General features: G+C 41.8%; 1 protein-coding gene across 2 annotated transcripts in view; it reads left to right on the forward strand.

The window, feature by feature from the left end:
- The first annotated feature begins 8,137 nt into the window (after positions 1 to 8,137).
- GXYLT1 (glucoside xylosyltransferase 1) overlaps positions 8,138 to 23,977 on the forward strand; it is a 31,833-nt gene continuing 15,993 nt past the window's right edge. Inside the window, exons 1-2 of one of the 2 annotated variants that reach the window (XM_082780345.1) lie at positions 8,138 to 8,404; positions 16,131 to 16,223. In XM_082780345.1, coding sequence (XP_082636471.1) covers positions 8,238 to 8,404; positions 16,131 to 16,223 — 260 coding nt within the window. In that variant the 5' untranslated portion in view covers positions 8,138 to 8,237. The remainder of the gene's footprint in view (positions 8,405 to 16,130; positions 16,224 to 23,977) is intronic. The other variant, XM_082780346.1, reaches the window with a different exon arrangement.

A 23,977-nucleotide genomic window follows, 5' to 3' on the forward strand; every position in this document is an offset into this window, starting at 1 on the left:
GTGAAATCGTATTCCCTACGAACATTGAAGACAAAAATAAACATCTCTGTGAACAAAAGGTGGTGTGTGCTTGTAATTTTTTAATATATAAATCTTTACGGGTACGCTAAGCCACATGTAACCATTATATTGGTCTACACTTAAAAGGTCTCTATGCAGCAGTCAGAAAATACAGCCTTCATCATGAGACGCTACAATTTCCTGTCTGGTAAGCTATGTTCAATTCCAGTTAAACACTCGTTTAAATCAAGATGGCAATACAATGCATTCAGCCAAAGTGCACGTATAGTAACCTATTGAGACACTGCCTCAAACTGACCTCTTCCTGACTTCAGTTCAAAGGCGTTATTCAATGAGTTAAAATTCTGAAAGCTGAGGGGAAGGGTCTGGAAAGAAAGAAAGAAACAGTAGGACAGTTTTTCAGAATAAATGCTGCACAATCAGTGACAATAAAGTTGTTTAAAAATGAACTATTCTATAGTCATTTTGATGAACATACAATTAGTTTCAGATGAGCATTAAGTAGATGTGTTCAAAGCCCAGAGTAGTAACACACATTTAAATGTCTTCCCCAGGAATAAAGTAATATTCTTGCCTGTGAAGGCTCTTACAGGCAAGTATTTTCAGTGAAAATTTTTGCAGGTGCACTATATTCAGTCTTGACTGGCAGTGATGCTTAGGGTGTGTAATGACAAATGGTAAATAAAATAATTGCTCGGAACCCTTCTCTGAATGTGTTACTTGTACTAGCTAGGCAAAAAGTGCAAGAAATGTAAATGGACAACGTGGGGATAAGCTGTAGCAGATTGTCAGACAGGGAGCCTACTCTCAAAATGCCAAGTGTGCTCTGCTCGCTCACTGGTGTGGGTTATTCACTTTGACTCTGAGCTGTGGTGGAAGTTGAGATACTCAAGTGCTGCTTCCAAGGCAGCAAGAAACTAAGAAAACATCCGTGCTTACAAATGGAAGTAACAACTGAGGTGAGAAGCTTGAGAAGGCTTAATCTAAGCAGATTTCATCACTTTGTGTATATAGCTGTTTTTTTGTTTGTTTTTCCTAAAACAGATTCTACAAAAAGTGATCTGTCTTGAGTCATTTTCAAGCTATGTACAGTTCCAGCATTCAATTCTGAATTGTTTGATGTTTCTTTTTGCTTTGCAGCACGAGGCTGAGATCCTCCAAGCCGTTGTTGAAAGGAGCAGGTTCCCTCATAAAGCCAGGCAGCATTTCCCCCTTGTGTAGCAGGTGACTGACGTGTTGGCCATGAATACACATGCTCATCCTCGCTCCGTGCAGGCAGTATGTGAGGCTGGTGCATCCTCAGGTGCAGAATGTAACGTCATCTTGTGAGTGCTGGGTATAATCCTGTGAGTGCTAGGTATAGTGCTGGGTATAGTCCTGAAGTGCAGGCAGCATGCGGTAGCAAACTCTACGTGAACACCAAGCTCAATATTATCAGAAACACTGACTTCTACAAAGGACAGCAATCTTCAATGCATTTGAGATGAAACTGGCATCAGATACCAGAGTGGGGCTATTGTCACTAATTAAGGGACTCTAATTTATTCCACTTCCTTGTCTGTTTTAGAAGAACAGAAGGAATTGAAAAGAGAAGACCAAGTTGTATAGCCCTTCTGTCACCCTTCTATTCATTTTTTTCCTTCTGTTGACTGTTCAGTAAGTCCACTACACAATTATGGGTCTGAAGATCAAAACAAATTTCTTAAATTCCACACCCCTGTTCTGGCAGCCCTGGGAGATCACAGCATTCCGTCTGTGCCTGGTGCCTGGAGAGAGCTTGGTACAGTGTCCAGTCATTTTTTACCCTTTCTTGACCTGAAAGAAAGTAAAGGAGTAAAAGAAATGCATCTTTCTAAAATTACAGGTAAAGGATGGGTGAAAGATGCGTAATTTCTTAGTGCCATCATGAGTGAGCAGTGCTCGAAGGTGTTTCAGATGTTTTGGGTGGAAGTTGGGGGCAGCACAGCATCCGCACTGCCTCGTGCCATGGAACTGTTTTCAGATGCGCTTCTGAGGACGTTGGGGACAAGCAGGGTCATGTCTGTGCTCTGCAGTGGAGTGGCACAGGGCTGTGTAAGCAACCTGGCTGCTCACCATCACTCCTTCAGACATGACAAATTACTGACAAAGTATAAGGGTATGTGGTGGCTCAGCCTGTTGTGTACCTCAGGCGTTTGTCTGTGAGATGGCTGCACTGTGCAGTTATAAAAGGGGCAGTCAGTACAAAAGGAAGTGTTAACCTCTTCCTGGTATTTCAGGCACTAAGTTCTTTATACAGCTTGTACTTTTGACTGATCTAATCTGTTTTTTGAATCCCTAGAAAACAAGATGTGGAGAGACCAGCAGTAGGACTTTATCCTTGACATGTCCCCTCCATTGGTTTCAAGGTTAAATCCTGCTTCCGAGGAGCAGGGAGATAAGCAAAATAAAAAAGACAAAATAACAAGTTGGCTTGGCCTGACATTGGCAAAGTAAATCAAATCTTCACCTGGCTGACTAACTGACTGCTTCCCAATCCAGGTTATGCTGACTTTTTTTCTTTTGGAAATAGGGGCAACTGGCTACCTGCCTCACTGCCTCTAGTGTATCTGGCTTGCACTGTTGAATGGCTTTCAGAGTCCCTGGCAACTCTCCTAAACCTGTGCTTCCTCTTTTCAGAGCAGCTGGTGGTTGTCATCTAACATTTTTTTTCATGTTAGCTGTTTGCTAGATGCAGTTTCACTCACCTAGCCATGCAGGCTTTTTGCACTTTGTGAATAAATAAGTAAAACATATAAAATGTTTTCATACCAAATGTAACAAAAAATAATAGATAAAAAAAGCAGTGGTTTCCAGTCTGTGGTCTGAGGATCTCATGAGGTAATGTGTTGCTTCTAAAAAAAGGGTCTTCAAAAAAGAGTAGGATGAGCTACTTATTGCAATTAGCACTGATTTGCTGGGTGGAGGCTGCACTGTTGCTGTAAAGTGGAAAGTACCGTGCAGGATTAATTCCAGATTAGCTGATATGCTTCATTGTAAAAATTAAGCCATAAAGCCAAGTTGCTATTGTGTATGTTTAGTTAGTAAATATTTATTCTATGACAAGAAAAACATGACAGTAGATTGTAGAAACTTAAAGACCCTGATTGGGGTGTCAGGGCACTGAAAGCACTTGATGCTGTAGCAAACCATAGCAGGACAAGTTAAGGTCTTTTAACTGGAGTATTTATATATACAAAAACAAACAAACAAAAAACCCAAACCAAATAAATGCAACCAAAAAGCTCAGCCTGCTTGCCTTATTTCTGTGTTTTCATACATGGTATGTATTAGCATAAGTAGGTGAGTTTGCTTTGTCTCCTTCCAGGAGTATTTTAAACACAAACAGCCATGCCAGACATTCCCTGGAGAATTTTAGATGAAGCCAAAGCCTGACACTGAGAATCCCCATTGGACTGATGTTTTGGAGCTCCCTATTTAGAAAACTTTACAGAAAAAGAAAATCTTTGATACACAAATACAGAAAAATATGTAAAAAGAAAATTCTCTTTACACTCTTAGGAAGTATTTCTGCCTTTTTTTTTTTTTTATTGGAGGAATGCATTAAAAATTGTACTAGGCTACATACATAGATGTGTACTTATTTACTGAAGACAAGGAAATTGAGCTTTCTTAAGATAAGCAATACAAGTATTTTGACTCCTTACTGTTTAATAGCTTATGGTTGTTCACTGAAGATTTTAAAGTAAGCGTACTACTGATAAAATAATTTATTCAAATTGACATAAACCAGGGAACGTTGTAAAGTATCACATCAGTTCCCAAACTCTTCACAATACAGTTTGTTTAAATTTGTGTACTACTGTCCTCAGGTACGTATGTTCCTGATATCAAGAGTAACTGCAAAATATCACAAAGCTTCTGCTTTTAGGCTAAGTAGGTTAAACAGTCACTACAATGCAAAACATTGGGAACTAAAAAGGGAAGGAATGAGTGAACACAGTGATACTTTGGTAATCAATGAAAACTGAAAATTTTGATTAACTTTTTCCCAATGTTGGGGCTGATGTGGGGAAAATTGAAGAGCAGATACAGTAGGAATGGAAGGCAGCTGTACTGAACTAAATCCTCGTCTTAAGAATAAATTTGAAGGAAAGAAAAATGATGTCTGGCAGCAACAGAAAAGGGACATTACACCAAGAAGTCTGATGATGCCATATGCACAGCACATGGCAGCAAAGCAGTTCCCCCTCCCTTACCCAACCTTACAATCTATCATAGCAAAGTGTTGACACTGCAGGTTGTACGAAAGGGCATGTGAACATCAAAGAAAGTGTCTTTGCCTTTGAAAAACCCTTAACTGGTCTGCATGCTTGGCAGCCTTGACACAAATCTGTCAGCGCAGAATCTTATTGCTTTGCCAACTTAACTAATGGTTTGACTTCCTGAAAGAACAAACCCAGAAGAAATGATGGAAATGCATCTGATTAGGACTGGGCTTTTTCATTAGCAGAAACTTTGAGTGGAATTTGATTTCTCTCTTTGTTCTCTCGGTTGCATCAGATAATCCCCCTCCATAATTGTGAGTATGTATATATTTTAATTTAAGTCGATCTAATTTATCTCTCAATCTAATGAGTAGCTAGAATTTCAGTTTAATTTTCTGGCATGCACTAACTGCTTTTATGGCCTTTGAACAGATTTACAGAAGTATGGGATATTTATTCTTTTATAAAATGAGTTGTCACAAATATTTAACACCTGTAGTTTTTCTAAACTTATTGTTTTCTGGACTTCAGGTATTTTCTGGACATAATAGAACTGAATCCCTTTAAGGGTAACAGAAGCTACCATGGCTAAGTAACTTCTAATTCTAGTCAGGAAAAGGATTTAAAGATTTAAAGATTTAAAACTGAAAATAAATTGAGAGAACCTTGCATGTGATTGTGCTTCCTCATCTTTTAACAGTGTTTTAAAGACTAGCAAATGTTACAGCATAAAATGTTATATATTTGTCATTAATTATGGTAATAAAGGTATATAATTATTTCTCTTTAAAGAATTTTAAAAGCTGTATTAGCTAATTGGATAACTATTGATATTGCTTTTTTCTCAGAGAAAAAACTGAGGCATGACATTTCAGTCATTTTTCTTTATCTTTGTTATTCACACAGCAGAGTTCATAGTAAGAAGCTTTTTGCCTCTTATCAGACCAACTGCCATGCCAGTTGGATTAAATGCACAGATTTTGCAGTGTAAAAAAAGGCTTGTGTGTGCATAAATTCATCTGATTTTTTTTTTCCTTCTCCCCAGTTGCATCAGATACCTTAAGAAAAGATACTAACTTTCTCTCTGACCTTGCTTCAGTTATATTTTTAGACCACTGCAGATACATTCGCACTCATTCATTATTCAGGCATTCCTGGACAGCACGGAACGGAGAGAATCCTATAAATTCCTACCGGGGAAATGGTATGATTGATAATCCGAAAGGGTTTTTTTCCCCCTTATCTCATCTGCCCTTAGCACTCTTTATTTCTTCTTTTCTTGTCTAAAAATATACTTCTTCTTCTGACACATGAAAGCATTGCTGCTGCCCAGCTGCCATGTTCGTTCTTGGTCCCTGTGTAACACCCTATAGACCTCATTTTCCCTGACTTGAGCACTCCTCGGCTCAGAAGGCAAATGTCATGCTGCAGTGGGGACTAACCGGACTTCTCTTGAGGTCACTGTCAGTAAGTACTCCTTTGTCTCTCTCCACTCCGACTCACACACTGGTATGAATTCGCCTTGAAAATTGTCCACCTCTCACCACATATCTCAGACTTCTGATTATTTTCTTCAACTATTTTTTATGCATTGGTCTGTAAAATATAGTATCAGCCTCTTCTCTTTTTGTTTCTTATCCATACTGGGATCTCCTGGATTAAACAGAAAGCAGTAAGGGCAAGAAGTCAGGGCTTCATTTATCCATGAAAAGTGTTATTTATTACCTGCCATGGGGACTTGGTAGTATATGTTGGGGGTTGTAAAAAGGGACAGTGAGTGACACAGGTCAGTGTGCAGATATGCAAGGAGAGCAAGACACCAGGTTTTGATTGTGAGCACACAGGAAAGCTGGCAGAGTGGCAGAGTTCATCTGCTGATAAGGGGGATCAAAGCATGGAGGAAAAGAAAGCAGGAGGAGCAGAAAGTCCAGCTGCAACACTAAGTGGCACATTCAGAGATTTTTTTTTCTTTTTTCTTTTTTTTTTTTTTTTTTTTTTCCTGTTGTTCATGGTAGCACATGGCCTCAGTAACATAATTTTTCCTTATTTCATCTATGACTCTCCCAGTGAGTCCATCCCTCATGAAGTCCCTCCATCACCCTGCCATCTTTGGCCATGCATTTTGCCCTTGTGCCCTTATTGCTAAGAAGGCCAATGGTATTTGTGGCTGTGTTCACATGGCTGTTATCACCAGCAGGGTGAGAGGGTGGATCCTTTCCCTCTGCTCAGCATTGGTGAGGCCACACTTGGAGAGCTGGATCCGGTTCTGCCCCCCGCAGCACAAGAGACATGGGCATGGTGGGGAGAGTCCAACGTGGCCATGAAGATCTTTGAGGGAGTGAAGCATCTCCCTTCTGAGGAGAGGCTGAGAGAACTGGGGCTGCTTAGCCTGGAGGAGGGGAGGCTTGGGGGAATCTCATCGATGTCCATAAATACCTAAAGAGATGGTGCAAAGAACAGGGAGCCAGGCTCTTTTCAGTGGTGCCCAGTGTCAGGACAAGAGGCAGTGGACACAAACTGGAGCACAGGAAGCTCCCCCTGAGCACCAGGCAGCATGGCTGTGCTGTGAGGCTGCCTGAGCACTGGCACAGGCTGCCCAGAGAGGCTGTGGGGTCTCCTCCTTGGGGATCTCCAAAAGCCACCTGGACGTGGTCCTGGGCAGCCTGCTCTGCGTGTCCCTGCTTGGGCAGGGGCTGGGGCAGGTGGGCTCCCGAGGGCCTGCCAGCCTCAGCCAGTCTGGGATAGTGCAATTCTCCTCATTGCTCCTCATCCTCCTTGGTTCCTTTCCTTTCTTAGATTCTACTTTTTTTTCTCGGTTTCTATTTCACTACTCTTATTTCCTAGTGATCATCCTGATACCTGTACTCCAAACACAGCTGAGAACCCAATACTTCACAAGAGCTGCCTGTTTTCCTCATTTCTTTGTTCATGGGGATGAGGATAGGCAGGACATTTTGGGATTACACCTCTTGCAGCTACTAGCATTGCCATTTGGCATTCTGCTTCCCCACCTTTTAAACAGAGCCAAAAGAAAAAAAAAAAAAAGGCAGTAAGCTATAGCTGAGGTTTCACAGACATTTACTACAGCATATACCCTCAGGCCCCGCAATCTGTGATCTGCAGTATAACTGATTTTTTAAGCTTTAGTGTAAATCAGATTGTGATTTTTTTTTTCTTGAAATTCGCTGCATGCTCTGATTGCATCTTCAGGAGGAAAAAGGGCGTATTGGAGCTGGGCTTGAAGATCCCTGTGGGTCCCTTCCCACTCGGATATTCTGTGACTGTATGGTTTGTAACCGAGCTGCCCAGTGAGCACAAGGCCGTGTCGTGGCAGCATCCATGTCGTGGCAGTATCCAGGAGGCAGTGTTGTCCCAAAAGGTGGCTGTGTGCAATTTGAGGGTAACACCACAGAAACCCTGGCCGACTGATGGCTGTGGGGAAAAGCATCGCCTTCACTGCCCCTTTGCCTCTTCTGCTCTTAGGCAAGTGGTGGCCTCACCATCCCTGGGGGTGTTCAAGGGAAGGCTGGACGTGGTGCTTAGGGACACGGTTCAGTGGGTGACATTGGTGGTTGGGAGATGGTTGGACCAGATGATCTGGGAGCTCGTTTCCAAGCCTAATGATTCCGTGGCATAATGCAGGTGAGGTGTGACTGTGCTCGCAGCTTGACAAGCCAGGCACCTGCCCGGGCCATTTCTTCACTCGGCTTTTCGTCAGGGACAACTTCCCGGAGGCCTGGGCGGGCAGGGAGGGAGCGGAGGAGATCAGGAGGAGGGCAGGGGGCCGGGCAGGAGGCCCCGCTCCTCCCCCCGGGCCGCCCCTCGCACGCCGGGGCTGGCGCCGCCGCGCCCGTTGGGCCTCGCGCTGCCGGGAGGGCCCCGGCTGCTGCCGGGCGCCGCTGCCGGGGCCGTGGCGGCGGGAGGAGGAGGAGGAGGAGGAGGAGGAAGAAGAAGAAGAAGAAGAGGAGGATGATGATGATGATGCGGCGGCTGGGGCGGGTGGCGCTGCTGTGCCTGGGCTGCGGCGTCTGCTCGCTGCTCTACGGCTTCAGCCAGCTCGCCCTCTCCCTCGAGCAGGAGCCCGGCGGCCGGCAGCGGGACCCGGCGGCGGCGGGGAGGAGCGGCGGGGCCGGCAGGTACGGGACGGGGACGGGGACGGGGACGGGGCTGGGGCTGGGGGCGGCTCCCCCCGCCGGGCTCCCGGGCCGGTCCCGGGGCCGGAGGGGCCGAGCCCCGCTGCGGGCAGACAAAGGGAAGGGGCCCGGGGGGCGAGGCCTGGCGGGGGGAGGGCGCTTGGGTTTGGTTCCCCCCCATGCAAAGTGCTCGGGAGGGGGGTACCGGGCTCTGAGGCTGGGGCTGGTGACTTTGAGCGCTCACCTTCAACTTTAATCGGTGATGTTTACGGTGGGATAATTAATGAGGGCACTCATTAAGCGAGCGCGGTTGGAGGGGTGCGAGGCTGGGCTGCGCTGCCGCTGCTGCTGCCGGCCTCCCGTCGGCAGAGATGTGGTGTGGCAGAAATTAACGTGGTGTGGCAGAAATTAACGTGGTGTGCTCGGGTGGGCAGCGGGGCCGAGCTCGTTGTCAGGGTGGCTTCGTGGTCCCGTGCGCCTGGGGCTGCCGGAGCGGTGCTGCCAGCGACAACTCTGCGATGGGACCCGCTGCTGAAGCTGCAGAGACATCAGGACCAGGCCTTCGTGGGCCAGCCTAGGTCCAGCAGCGTAAATCTCCACCATTTCCATACCATGCAACTTCGGTGACTGCCTCTTCTGCCCTCTCTAACACCCCTTGTGCTCCTGGGAGAACAGCTCGCACAGGTGAGCTTTTCTGGTGTGCTGGCTGCCCAAAACCACCTGATTTTTGGGCAGCTCAGCACTCTGAAATGGCTCACCGTGCAGTTACGAAAGTGACAGCGCTGGTGCCAAGGAGTTATGGAGGATGGCAGGATGACAAACTCTGACTTAATCGTCTTAAAATATCCTGAAACAGCATTCTGAGTTGCTAGGGGTGGAGTTGGCTGAAATGTGAAACCCAACTGTTGACTGGTGTAGCTACTTGAGAGGATGTGTTGGCTTTTTTTTTTTTTTTTTTTTTTTTTCCATGCCTTTGCTTTAGTTCAGATGAATGCAGATTACGACTTGGAAAAAAGTGGGGATGTTTGTTCCTCGCTTCTCATTTGGGATTACAGTCTGCAAAGAGTCGAAATGCACTAGTTCTAAGGAACATGGTAACTAGAAAAAAGTTTTATGTAACATTTCATTGGAATAATAAATCAGTTTCAAGCAGAAATGGGAGAAAAAATCCTCTGTATGACTTATGTAGATTAAATATTTTATCAAAACAAGAAGAAAGCTTTTGCTGGGCAAAAGGTGGTAATCTAAATAATGTTGCGTTAGCAAACATTGACATTACTATGAGGTGGATCATGGTCCTTAGCAAAAGAACAAACTTTATTTTAAAAGTTATACTTATTAGTTTTAAAAATAGTTTTACTAACACTTTAGAGTTAACTTAAACTTAGAGTTTAAGTTAAAGTAACTTAAACTTAGAGTTTAAGTTACTTTAACTTGAATACCAGTGGGGGAGAACTCCAGCGAGGTTCAAGCAGCTTCTTGCTTGCTGCATTACAGTGGGATGAGATACAAATCTGCACTGTGTTGCAGAGTGGAAAAGCCTTACAGACTGAGAAAGTTATCTTCCAAAGGTGCCACAAATGATTCATACGCATATAGTTTTGTGAAGACATACCTTTTTGCATAATCAGTGTCTGTTTGACATCTCTGTGGGAGTTCTTTACCTATAAACTGCTGTCAAAGTAAAAGCTGAGGATGAACATCTTCCTGTTGTAAATTGTTGAAGTTTTTATGCTGCTTGTACAAACACCATTTATAAAACTTGGATGCAAAAAAGCTGGGTCCCTTAGAACTGAGTCCATTAAAGGCTTTTAAGGAAAGCATTTAAGGGACTGTTCATAGAAAAAAAAAAAAAAAAGTATTCTGTGGCAGTTAAGGAATGCCACACCAAATGATGCTTAAGATGCTTATTTTGGTTATTCTCAGGCATTAAATCATGTTATGCTTTTGTGTGATTGATACACGCATCTTGATGAATGTATGGGTGTATTTCACATTTCATACTTCCACTGTTTCTCTAGTGGAGCTGGAGCCTGATAGTTACAAAGCTGTTTTATGCCTGCTTTTTGTGTACTGCAGCAAAAGATTGGTAACCCTGTAGAGAAAATTCTGTTCAGATAACATTTTCATCCGTCCTGAAGTTCAGTGTTTCATGTGCATTAATAGTAGCTCTCAGCAGTGAGCTCCTTCAGCTGTTTTTACTGTTAGCTTTAAAATACAGTTTAGCAAAGCAAGTTCAACTGCCATTGAAGGCATTTATGCACTCAGCAGTGCTTTTCTCTCCTCTCAGCTGAAAAGGAAACTCTTTTTCCCAAATAATCTCATTTAGTATATGACATAAGAGCAGAAGGAGCTTGGCCGTATTCTGTGATGGGGAAGAAAAGCCAAGATTTTTGGTAGTTTTCAGAAGCATGTGAACTGAAAAGTGCAAGCTTTGAATAAAGTTTCAGAATACCACACCTGGAAGAATTTTGCAATAGTGATGATGCTTTTAAGTAAAAAATCTTTAATTAAAAGGGAAGTACCATGTTGAAACTAGAATTACAGGTTGAGGCAAGATCCTCCAATAACCATAACAATTCAGAGGAGCTTGTTGGGTAATCACTTTGGTAATGAGTTGTTTGTTTCAAAGGCTACGGTAGCCTGAGGAACAAGATGACTGGAAACTAAAAGCTCGTGTCTTGAAACTTAGTATAAGTAGCTGTAGAGCATTTCAAGAATTTTAGTTAAATCCCGAGATTGTCTTCATGATTATTCCAGTGAGAAAAGCAGTAATGAATAGTAAGTAGTCACATATAATAGCTGAATGAACAACAGATCTGAACTTGAAAATAGAGAACGCTTAAGTGTCTTCCTCCAGAAGACACAAAGTCAAAATTTGCTGTGCATAGTCAGCTGTTTTTTCCTTGGCTAGTATGATTTATGGATGAGGAAGGTGGCTGTGGAAAAAATGTAGCAAATGTGCATTTATCCACCTTTTATTTATTTATTTTTTTTTACATGTGTATCATTCAATAACATTATAATCTGCTGTCTGTGGAGGATCCTTTCAAGGCAGTACTCCTCCACATGCTTTCAGATCAGCTAATTAGCAGGCTGTAACTGTGCTTATAAGAAGTGAGTCTTCAGTTAATTTTATCAATATTGCCACTTCAATTAAGCAGATAATCTTCATCTTTCTATTTGGATCCAAAAGGAGTGCTAATCTAACAGCAAGCTTGTGAAAGAGAGCAGGGTTTGGTCTGTAGTCAGCTCCATGAATTCAGTGAGGTCAGTGAATTTGACCCTATTAAAATTACTCATTTTTTTTTTTTTTTTTTTAATTATGCTCTAGTTTAGCATTTTCATGCAGCCAGGCACACTGTTTTGTGGTGTGTAACTGCTGTCTGATTCTCTCTTGCTCTCTAACTAGACTGGCAAAGGGAGAGTTAAGTGGATTATAGTGCCTGGAAAAGTGCAAGAAGTGTATAACCCAGCAGCTTAGGCAGCAGAGTGGGATGGCTGTAATAGATCTTTCTTCCCTTGCTCTGTAGGCAGCTGTTTGCCTCTGTGTCAGAACGTAACCAGCAGTTGCACCGGAGTGTTTCTCAGCTATTGTACGTTAAGGGGTTGGTCTAGGAACTGTCTAAACATTTCAAAATGTGAGCAAAACTTTTAAAAGGATAAAGCATGGAATAATTTGAAGTTGAAACTTCATTAAAAAAAAAATCAGCTGAGTGTGTCAGGCAGCTAAGTTGACTAACAAATGCTGTTTTACATAGACATGTTATTAGTTAATGAAGCATGATCAAGACTCTTCTAGTAAAGTTTGTCCTGTGTCAGATGTTTTAACATTAAATTTGGGATCTGCTGCCTCCTGTCTAATAAAGCTGTTACTTCTCAGATGAAAATCAATGGAAACAAATTTGGGATATTGTTCAGGTAAAGCTATTCAGAAGAACCAGGGCTTCTCAGTGTGTTTGGGAGTGGAACTGAACGACTCTTATTTCCTAACTTTTTACTCCCTCATGTATGAGCAGGAAGGAAATAAAGCTGCAGCCTTCCTGTTTTGCTGCGCCAGTCTTTCTCGGTTACTTGATGCTTGCAGCTTAGTGCAGCACTGAAGGGATGCAGCAGCCGTGACTCAAGTTAGTTGGCTGCAACCCTGCTTATTTGGACATGCTGCTAAATTGTTAGGAAGTTACAGTGGTGTAAGAGATGCCATCTGGACCCAGAAGTATGCTTGAAAGCTATGATCTCCGCTAATAGGAAGCCCACCAGCAAGCTTAACAAAAGGATTTTTTTACCACTGGTTGCTGGGCGATCCTCATGGTGAGAACTTGCCTCGCTGAGCAGAGGGCCTCAGTCAGTGTGAGTCATGCATTGCTAGGTATTTTGCACATAAATTAAAAATTGCTCCGAATCAGGCCAAAACGCATACATTTTTGCTATATCTATAAAACTAGATTTTTCTCACTATCTCTTTGTGTTGAAACTAAATTACCTGATAGAGGATATAGAGGCTAGGGGAGAGATACCTTGAGCTGACAAACAGACTTTTGAGAATGCTTATCTATGCTACCAATGTATTTCTTTTTGTATTTTTTTTTTTTTTTAATTTTTGGCAGTGGTTGGTATCAGTTGTTGTCCAAGCTGGCAGTCTGACGGTGTCAGCTCCATGGCCCTGTGTCCAGCCCGCAGCGAAGCTGAGCATTAATTCCCGACAGGCGCCCACACCCACACTCCATGCATACGCATACGGCTGGCCACAGACAGCAACACAGAGAAAACAGCTCTTGCACAACCACAGACAGCACAGGTGGCCTGATCCTGTTCCCTCCTCTGGCTAATCAGGGTGGAAGCCTCTTAGTGAGAAGCATGTAAATGTACACAGCGTGGGGCCGGGCAGTAACTGGCCTTAGGCTCAGAGAGGCAGGAGCCAGCTGCTGGGCAGGCCGGTCCTGCAAACCAGCAGGCTTGCAGCCCCGCTGTGGTTGCTGGTGCTCAGACTCCCTAAATACGCACAGCCAGGCACTGATGGGGATCTGTGGATCCCTCCACTAATCGCCCTTAGGCACTCAGTCCCACTGGCAGCCGGATTGCCTGGTCTCCCGGTTGCTTCATGCAAATGTTTCTGTCGCAGAGCTGGTCCAGTTGGACCTGTGGCCTTCATGCCAGCCAACCCGAAACTCACCGGGCCTCTCTGCTGGCTTACTGGGACCCTATGGTCCCCCCAGTGGCCACCCCTCAGACACTGAGACTTTTGGGGCTGGCTTAAACCCCTGACTCTTTTCCCTGTCTTTGGTCATTTCCCGAAACCTAAAGGTTATTCCTTTAGATTTAAGGTAAACCTAAAAGGGCATTCCCCCAAATGCCCTTCCCCAGCAGGCCCCCTGCCTGCAGCCCCCTCTCCTCAGCCGTGGGGTGAGGTGGGAGAGCCGGGCCCAGTGCCTCCTGCCTCATGGCTGGGAGGAGCTGGGGCAGGGCTGCTTGGGTTGCTGGGTTTCCTCCAGCCTTCCTTTTCTCCTCTGTGTTTATGGAGATTAGCCTTCAACCACACAGCCGGTATCAGGCGGAGCAAAATACCCTAATGCTAGAGGTGGCTGTTCCTGCCCGACTGGTGTTCTCCCAGGTAACCTGTTTGTTGGACTAAACACACCTCCTTGGCTGTGTGAATCACTTGTGACACTTTATTTGTCTTCCAAGCTTTTCTCAAGTGTTATTCTAGCTTTCAAGTAAAAAAATAAAATCTTCACGAATGTCTTTTTTGAATGAACTTACTGTGAATAGCAATAAGAAAACGCTATCCGTCGGATTCAGTCTCTTAATCGGTTCTGTGTGAAAGCCGTGTGGAATAGGGTAGCGTACGGTCAGCTGGGAGATGGGCCTGTTTGCAGGAAAAAGGCTAACGTTAGGCAAAGTACACACACCTGCATCTTGGTAATACCTCTCTTTGAAATGAAGTTTATGAATCAAATCCATGGCTGACATCTTGTCATCGTGCTAAACGGGATATTGAAAAGTCCTAACGTGGCGGAGGAAGCACTTTGGCACTAATTCAAGCTTGCCCCTTGCCATAGCAGGCTGGATAAGACAGTAGCTCGAGGCAGCTGAGAAAAACACTGCTCTCGTGACAGCTGGAAGAAGAATCCCCTGTAATAATAATATGATATAATATGATAATCTTCCAAACCAGAGACTGTTTTTCTGAGAGTCTTTTAATTTTTTAGAGTCTATTAATTTGACCTCAAAATAATGAGAGACAGTACAGAAATGTACTGGAGATTGTAAAGATCATTCTTTAGATAAGCACAAGGTCTTGATGTGCCTTGAGGTTTTTTTTTTTTCTTTTTTCTTTTCCTTTTTTTTTTTTAATAACAAAAACAACTTCAAAAGTAACAAAGATTAAGACAAGAGAGAATCTGGCATAGACAACTTGCAGTTTTACACCATTAACTTTCCCCAGAGAAATGCAAATATGCACTTACCCGTGTCCGTTACCCTTTTTTGTACCTAGATGTTTATTTGTGGATTAGATTTCTCTAATTCTTGCAAACACATGTAACTACAGGATATGAGGATTTCCTGTGATCTCCACCAAAGAACTCAGCCCCACCAACAATTAATGACACATAGTGTAATACTTTGTGTTTATCAGGTTGTTTTTTTTTCAAGTGTCAAGAAATTCTACAGCTTGCCATTTTTGATATTATAGTAGTTATTTAATGTGATTTTTCACAAAGAATTGACCTTTGCAGTTGTCAGGTTACCCTGCTGAGATGGTGCTGATTGATTTAAATCTTGCAAAACAAACTTCCAGTACGGTTTTGAGCTGTATCCTTTAATCTTTCCATCATCATTTTTTTGTGTGGTTTTCCTTCTTGCACATTTTTGATTCACAGATACTAATTTTCAGGCAAGGATAAACACCATTGGCATCATGTCACCAGGGCATAAAGACGAAGCATAGGAAGTCCCTCAACAGTGCATACCTCTTGCTTTGCAATATTCCCCATGCTCATTTAAGATTTTAAATCTTGACGTTGATTCCCTCGACAGAAACTTTGAACCATGTGCTTCTAATGCTCTTTTAAGATATTTCCCATATTGCTGTTTCATAAAATTTAGTGGTGGTCTAGCAAACCTTATTTTTTAGTTGTTAGCGTAGCACAAGTCAACAAATTATTAGTTTTGTCATTAGTATGGAGAAAGAAAACTTGTCGGACGTGGAGATTATTTCTGTTTTGTAGTAACCTTTTGTTATGAAGTAATGGAATCCATTGGTACCGAAAGTCCGGTTTTAAATGAATTTTGCAGGTGTGCTCTAAATAGTCATGGGTGAATAGGGATTGTGTTTAAATGGGCAATGTAAGTTTGAAATCAAAAGGTTTTACTCCTCTGCTTAGGTTAGACAAAGGTACTGCAAAGCTGAGGGAGTTCCTCGCAGCTTTGTGTTGCCTTGGACTTGCACTAAGCAGAGAAGGTAGAACAACCTTAACAAATTCCTGCCCCTTTGTTTCTCTCTAAAAATACATGGAGAGGAAAGGTGAAAGGATTGGGACTGCTCTTCCTTAAAAGAACCCCTCCTGGTTGACACCTCCTCTTTTGTGTTACCCAGGCTCCATTACAAAGGGAGTATTTTGTCAAGTACTTACCTATTCAAGTTATGTTTGAGCTACGAAGTAATCCATTTAACTTTGCCATAAATTCAGTAACATTCATGTAGGTTATTTTTGTCTTATCCTGTTAGGTGTAAGAATTTGTCTGTATCTTTCTGGAATTCCTATTGGATGCTGCCCTCTGATGTTTGTGGAATGAACTGCTTTTGGGAAGCTGCTTTTAGGTAGGATCTGTTATTAAATAGTACTTTATTGTTTGGTTACAGACAGGTGCAGCTAATATAACAGCAGTTTGGGCTATTTAACAAGGTGACAAAGCAAAATCTTTTGATTGCTTCTCATATATTTCACATGCTTATATTATGGTTGCCTTTAGATAGGCTTTCTTTTTGTTCTATGTTTGAGACATTGTAGATTCAAGAAGTGTTATTACAAAGAATATTTTTTTCAGTTGCATTGCTTAAATAAATAAATATTTGTTATTATTGGTAAAAAGTCAATCTGAATATAGTCTGAAAAGTTACCGATGATTTTTTTGATAAATAAAACTTGTAGCACAGTAATACCCGTGATATGACTTGTAATCATGACAGGTAAGCTTAGTTGTTAAGTCTTGGGGTTTTTATTAAAATTCCATATTATATAGAATATGGGGAGGGTACTTCAACCCAAACCACTGAAACGACTACTGCAGAATGCATTTTAAGATACAGTACATTAAAGCATATACCGTGTCCTTAAAGTTTTACCTTTAATAAGAAGTTTAAATGCTTTGATGTGGTTGTTCACATGCTTTAGGCTGTCAGGTTATGAAAGTAACTTGTAAAGAAATGGAGGAAGCCTTACTCTACTCAAGGATTCTTCTCTGACCTGTATAGTTCTCCTCAGTATATAACTAAGCTTTAAAGTTATTTTTTCTTATATCTAAAATTCAAATGATCGTCCATTTTTTGAAGTTTTAGCTTCATAAAACTTAAAATGTTACTGAAAATGATAATCATGGGAAAGATTTTAGATCTGTCCCCTATTCTTCTTTGCCTGTGTGCTTTCAGTGCTTTTTAAACTTATCAGTTGCCAAGAAGTGACTTGAAGGTATGGCTTACATTGATTTTTAGGCTGTTAGTGAAGTACCCAGTTAAATTGGGACTGCTGAGTCTTTCTCCCTGCCCTTAGTAGCCAGTGTGTCACCCTCCTCTGACAGAGGGATTCACCTGCGTTTCTCTTTGGTTTATTTATCTGTCTGAATGGACTCGGTTCACATCTTTTTCCCTTGAGGTTAACTTTTGGGAGTTTAGCATCATGAAGTTTAGTGATGTGGGGGTGAACCGAGTGTCAGTGCTGTTGTGGTGGGGGGTGTTAGGGGCTTAGTCTGTCCTTTTTCAGAGAGACGGGATGAGATTGTAAGCTTTGTTCATTCATGGACATCTGAGCCAGTGTTGCAATTGTGCAGTGCTGAAAGGGAAGAGGGTGATATTGTCTTCTGACCCCATTGCCTGTGAGGATGTCCCCAAACTCTCCACAATACAATGGAGTGCGTTAAACCAGCAGAAAACTTCCCTTCCAGATTTCATGCTGGGCTCAAGGTAAGTAGTGGGAACTTGGGACCAGCTGTGGAGAAAACACCACACAGCTCCTTTGCACGTACATTCAGCTATAACACGTTCTGGTCTATTGAGGATGCTGCAGCTGCCCAAAGAGGTTGAGGAGCTTCCGTCCCTGGAGATCTTCCAAAGCCACCTGGACATGGTCCTGAGCACTGGGCTCTGGGTGGTCCCTGCTTGGGCAGGGGTTGGAGCAGCCTCGGCTGTCCTGTGAATGTTGTGCTGGCTCTAGTGCTTCTTTACTTTCTTAGGGACCTGTCCTAACTTCAGAGGGGTCCACTTCCCTCCCTCCGACTTTAATTCTTGTTATGTTTAATGAGTTCAGTTAGTTTCAGAGAGCTGCGTGAGTGCCAGAATTTGGGTTTGTGCAAGAACAGCGGGGAAGATGGCAGAAAGGAGGAGAAAGTGCTCCCTCTTTGGATGGCAGCAAGCAATTTCAGTGTCTCAGCATTCAGCCTGCTGCATAAGCCTCATTTCCTTGCATGTACTGGAATAACAGAAGAGAGTTGCCATTTGGTTTCAGCTTCAGATATGAGCTGTAATTTTGCTTTTCTCTCAAAGAAAATAGGTGCATTGTACTAGGTGCACTGATAAGTTGAAGAATTCAGGCCGTTGGTACCATTTTATGCTTCTCAAGTGATGTTGAGTCACTCTCAAGTTTGCAGGCAGATTTTGGAGGAAGAGGAGTAAACTTAATTCCATGCAAGTTTATTAATCACAGCAAATGAAACCTAACATTCTTGTTTCCTGAGATCATGTGTAAAGCCACTTCAGGATTGACTCTTCAAGAAGATAAATTTTAAACTCTTTCTGTGAAGAGGCAACATTGTGACCGAGTTGCATGTGTTTTGCAATAAAGGACTGAAACTTCTACCTTTATAACTTCTACCTATTATAATTTGATCCTCAGTTCACTGAACCTTTGTGGTGTTACTGAGTGCAACTGTTGTAGTGATGTGCGAAATAAAGAAGAGACTGGGATATGAGAAAAACCTTATAGTTACGTATCTTATTGAAATGTTAGGATAGCTAACTCCACTGCCTGCAGACTTGGCAACAAAGTAATGGGAGTTCCAATGAATATGTTTTTAATAGAAATGGCATAGTCTGGTCATTTAACCTCACCAACGCTTATCTTAAGTATTCTGTTTGGTCTGATTTAATCCATAAAAAGAGAACAGTATTTATCCAAATCATAAATCAGTTTGTGAATAGAGCTTCTGGTGTTCTATTCCTGCTGTTTCAATAAACAGACTCAAATGAGTTTGTCCAGAGGAGCAGACCACATAGCCAGAGTTTCTTTGTTAATAGAATATTCATAAATTTTATCTCAATGAGATGGAGTATCTCTTTGTCCTTTGTTAGTCAAGTTATTCGAACATTGAAGGTTGTTCTTTATCCTCTACATTTTTAAATCTTTCTTTTGAAAATCTTCATTTTTTTTTCTGTGTTTATAACTTGAAACTGTTAGCAGCTTTTTTTTTTTTTTTCTTCTGGATGTTGGAACTGCAGGTGATGCATTTATCCATGAGAGAGAACTTGGCATAGGCATTTTTTGAAATGCAGATCGCTACATAATTTTCACATGAGGAACTGTATATGTTTAATGCATGGATTTGTAAGATTCAAGTTTGTACAACAGAAGTGCTGGAGACCCGTAGAGATCTGGAAGTTCGTAGGAGAGGTGTTCATAGACACTTCAGTCTGACTCATGGTATAGCTAATTCAACCTCACTTGCAATCAGTGAGCTCTGAGCAGTTGGTGATTCTAATAATGTTTTTTCCAGATCTTGTCTCTTTAAGTTAGTCTACAATCTATTGCCCATGGGAATCTGTGGGAAGGATTTTTGAGCCATTCTGCACCCATGTTTTATATCAACATTGTAATTAACAATGCTATTCAGACAGAACATCTTATGTACAGAATATTTCTTGTTAGCTTTTAATTTGATAGAAGGATAAGGTCAATTTTTGTTTTTTTAAACATATAATGGTTAGATTTTATCTGAAATTTAAACAATGCTTATAAAGATGAAATGAGGCTCAGGTTTTGCATGACCTAGACGATTCATATCCTTTTTGGTGCACCTCTCACGGTGCCCAGTGTGACCTGGCAGGTGTGGCTGCTCATCTGTGCAGTAGACCGAGTAAGAAGAAAATCTTGGAGGTCATTACTGTGGTTATCTGGTCTGTCTGCTTTCAGTTGTTGGATGTTGCTTCTAAGTGGGTTTTCACTTGCATTGCCTAATTAAAAAGGCATTCCACATTTCTTGAGTGCATCGAGGTCCTGGGGATGTGGATAAATTAAAATGAAATGTGAAAGTCCTGAAAATATCTAGCTTGTTGGAGGATGGGACTTTCAACTTCTGTAGTAGATTTTTAAATGGCTAATTGTAACTTCATACCTAATCTACTAATTGAGTTTGTAATTGAGTAGATGACATTTAGACATCATATGCAGTGGTATCATTAGCGTACTTACACAAAATAAGCTTTGATTAGGGCTTATTTTTAATTCAGTGCTGTGGTAGAAAGTTAAGCTCAGTAAAAACTAGAGTTTTCATCACTTTCAAATCCAGATAATTTCCTTGATCATACTTTCTGTAAATGTGGGAATGATTTCACAGTTGCATTTTGATCAGTGCAGGCTTTGCTGCCTTCTCACTCTGCCTATTTGCTTTTCTTTTTCTGGTGAGTAAAGGCTGCTGGGTCACGCTCCGTAATGTTCAATTGATTTAGATCAAACACAAAGCACGACAAGAAAAGAGGATGTGATAAGTAAGCCATCCGTATTGTATTTACATATCTACCATTTGTTCTTTGGAGACATACTGTGGTGCCAGATTTGAAATAATACAGGTTGGTTATATGGAAATTTGTCCTGCGTTTTCTGTACAATTTGATTTGTATTTTACATGGCAATTGCCATAAGATTTGTATGGGGAAAATATTTGCAGTGATAATGTGGCTAGCTTTTTATACCAAAAAAGAAAACATGTTTGCAATAGGATTCTGTTTTTTTTTTTTTTTTTTTTTTTTTTTTTTTTTTTTTTTGTAAGAGTAAGAGACTTTCAACACAGCTGAACCTAGCAATCTAATTGAACAACCAAATGGAAAGTTAGGTTAGTGATGTTGAGGAAGGACTGAGACTTAATGAAGTCACCTTGTTTAGGGAGCCGAATATTGCCGACATGATGTGTGTGTTGCAGGGCATATGGGAAAACAATCAAAGAAACACTCTCCCAGAGAAAAAACATAGGCAAAACTTGTTTTGAGGTAGAATAACTCTTGTTATTTTGCATTCTACACATTGTACAAGAACATTCTACAAGAATGTTCACTTGTAACCTACAAAAAAAATCTTACAGTCTAATATTAGCATTGTGTAATGCAGTGGTGCTTGTACATGAAAAGTAGTTGTGCAAGTTGACTGCCCTTTTCTCAGAAAATGACAAATATTTTTAATTATCCTCCCTGATGAGTCAAAATAAAATTTGAAAGGACAACAGCTACAGAGCTGACTTACTGCTCCAGATATTCATATCACTCTGTATTCTCAGTACCTGGATGCTAACCTTTCCTTCCTTGCCTTCCCCAGCCACGTTAAAGGAGTCAGGGAGGACAGCTGACAGCCAGCGAAGTTGTTCTGGGAGCTTCCTGATAATCCCTAGGCATGTTCTTAGCAGCAGATCAGTGGATGGTAAAAGGAGTTCTTATGCACCAGTGTTTGTTTTTTTTTTTTTTTTTTTTTTTTTTTTTTTTAACACAAATGACTTCCTATGACTTCCCTAACAACTTTTTGTAATCCAGTGCCACTATATTTGTATGTGCTAAAAAAATAAGAGTGGTGGAGAAAAATAAGATTCACTTTTTTCCCCAAGAAGTTCAGCTGAGAGGCACTGAGGGTTTGAGAAGAGTACTACCAGTCAACACATTCCTCTGCAGCTTACCAGCAAACTATTACTTTGTAATTTTAATTGACCTAGAAACGCTCATTTAATATACAGTCTGTCATGTTAAACCTCTTCAAATTAGAGGCAGCATCTTGACAGATGGGCTCTGGAAAATCTTGTTGTAGGAGATTCATTGAGCATAACCAGCTACATTCCTCCCAGGTTGCTAATGCCACAGCAGAATTCATCAGTACAAGATGTAAGTCTGCACTCCAACATGGAGGTAGAGCGGGGCACGCCTTGCACCCGTGCTTTTGCTGCTGCTGAGCAGCGTGTTTCAAAGTGCGTGGTTTTGCTCTCATAATGTTTAAGTGGATTGTTTTTTCTTCATATCTTCTAAACTCATTCAGGTATGTGTGGTGCTCTCAGGTGATTTATTTCCTTTTATTTTTCCTGACACTGACATGTAATTGGTACTTGTTGTCTGAGGATACTCTTATTTGTCCCTAAACACCCAAATCCTGTCATCGCTTTCTGCTCAGTATCCTCTGTTGGACTACAGGTGCATTCTTTGCTCTTCCATTTCAATTACCAGAGCTCCACACACACACAAGCGAGGACTCCCACATCAATTTTGGGAGACTTTTTTCTTCACAAGCTGGAACTCTCAAATTTTTCTTGTTAGTCTATCAGAAAGCCTTACTGAAATACTCTGTTGTTGTTTGCTCCAGCTTCTCCACTAAGTTTTCCCACACCAAAACATCCGGCTACTGGTAATTAGCAATATGCATATGAAAATCTACATTTGTATTTTTGAAATTCAGAAACCATTTTTTTGGAAGTGTCAAACGCTTTCAGAACCTTTTTTTTTTTTTTTTTTTTTTTTTTTTGAAGTTCCGTTAGAAGTTCTGCTCTGAGGTTTCCCCTCTCTCTGAAAACTTGCTCAGGTTCAGACAAATTACACTTCTTCTAAAGTAAATTTATTTTGCTCTTGGGCAGCTCAGCTACTGCTGCAAAATCTGTACTGCGTGAAGAAGCTGGTGTCATTAGACAGCACGCAGCCCATGGTGGTGAGAAATTGCTGTCTAAATGAACAAGGTTTTGCTTTTTCTGTCTTCTGGTGAGGTAATTACCTTGCTGACTGTAGCAGAGAGCGGTGGAGAGAAGAAGGGGAAGAGGGTTATGGGGGCTGGAAAAGCCAGGAAGGAGAAGTAGAGAAAAGGGAGCAAGTGAAGGCAGAAGATTTTGAAAGGAGTTAGGGGGAGGATTCAAATTGTGTACACATAATATTGAAGAAGGGAATGAGACGAGTCATGGCACTGGTAAGTGGCTCTGCTGGTGGGTTATACTAATGGTAAAGGTGAGAAATGCTGCTGGACAGCATGAAGTTTATGCGACTGCAGGAGGAGGGGGAAAAAGTGACTAAAGGTGCAGGCAGTGGAGGATTAGAAACGAGGTATAAGGAGCTGGTAGTGTCCCAGGGTGAAGAAGAAAAAAGAAAAGGAGGTTGTGATTGCCAGTGGTGCGTGTGCAGGGAAGTCAAATGCAGCTTCTAATCACTAGAGGTTGTCTCTTCATGGAGTTTGGAGTGAGAACCACAGTTCAGGAGTTTTATAACTTCTGCTGTAATGTGTCTGACACCTGCTATGTCTCATATCCTGCTTAGCTGATGATCTCCACGGAGCATGATGGCCTGCTCTTTGAAATGGCTTCTTGCTCCATCTGCTTTGGAGATACAGCTTTGCATTGGGCCCTTACAGATCTCAGTCCAGCTGTTCCCCATAGCGTGCAAATGGAAGTTCAATTTTTTATCTTTTTTCTAGGTTTTCACCTTTTCAAAAAAAATATTTTTAAGCAGAGATGGAAGAAAATTGAACTCACGAAGCCGTACACACAAAACAGATTAGATATGGGCAAAGTGAGTGTGAAAGCACTATAACAAGTTCTTTCTGTGTGGTTTGAAATGTTCTTTTATTTGCAGATGTCACTAGATGTAGCAATAATAGTCTTTGCATCTCAGTGTGTTTTAGAACTGCTTTGGCACGATGTTCATCACACCTCATTGATAGAAAGCCACGTGCTACAAGTGGTTCAGGACTTGGCTTTCAGCTGTGCAGTGTGTGTAGTTGGTGCCATTATTTATCACACGACCTTGCAATATCAATGCAGGCTCTCGTGACTGCAGGGCTTAATTATTGTAATTCCCTTTTTGGTGGATTAGTGATGAGGCTAATCTGGTGCTTGCAGCTTGTTCAGACTACAGCAGTGCGTTTATTTGTGGATTTCAGCTACTCTCATCACATTCAGCTTGCTTTGCATCAGCTGCTTACTACGTGGTGGAAGGTTTAAATTAGCTTTAGGTGTACGGGTTTGAATGAGCATGACTGACATTTAAAGTTATATTTTATATATTTTTTTCTGTTAAATTAAACTATTTTTGAGGTTTTGCTGCAGGACTTCTTCAGTCTGTGGATTAAATCTGCT

The sequence above is a fragment of the Aythya marila genome (genome assembly GCF_965140915.1).
Source record: "Aythya marila genome assembly, chromosome: 1".
NCBI classification, from domain to species: domain Eukaryota; kingdom Metazoa; phylum Chordata; class Aves; order Anseriformes; family Anatidae; genus Aythya; species Aythya marila.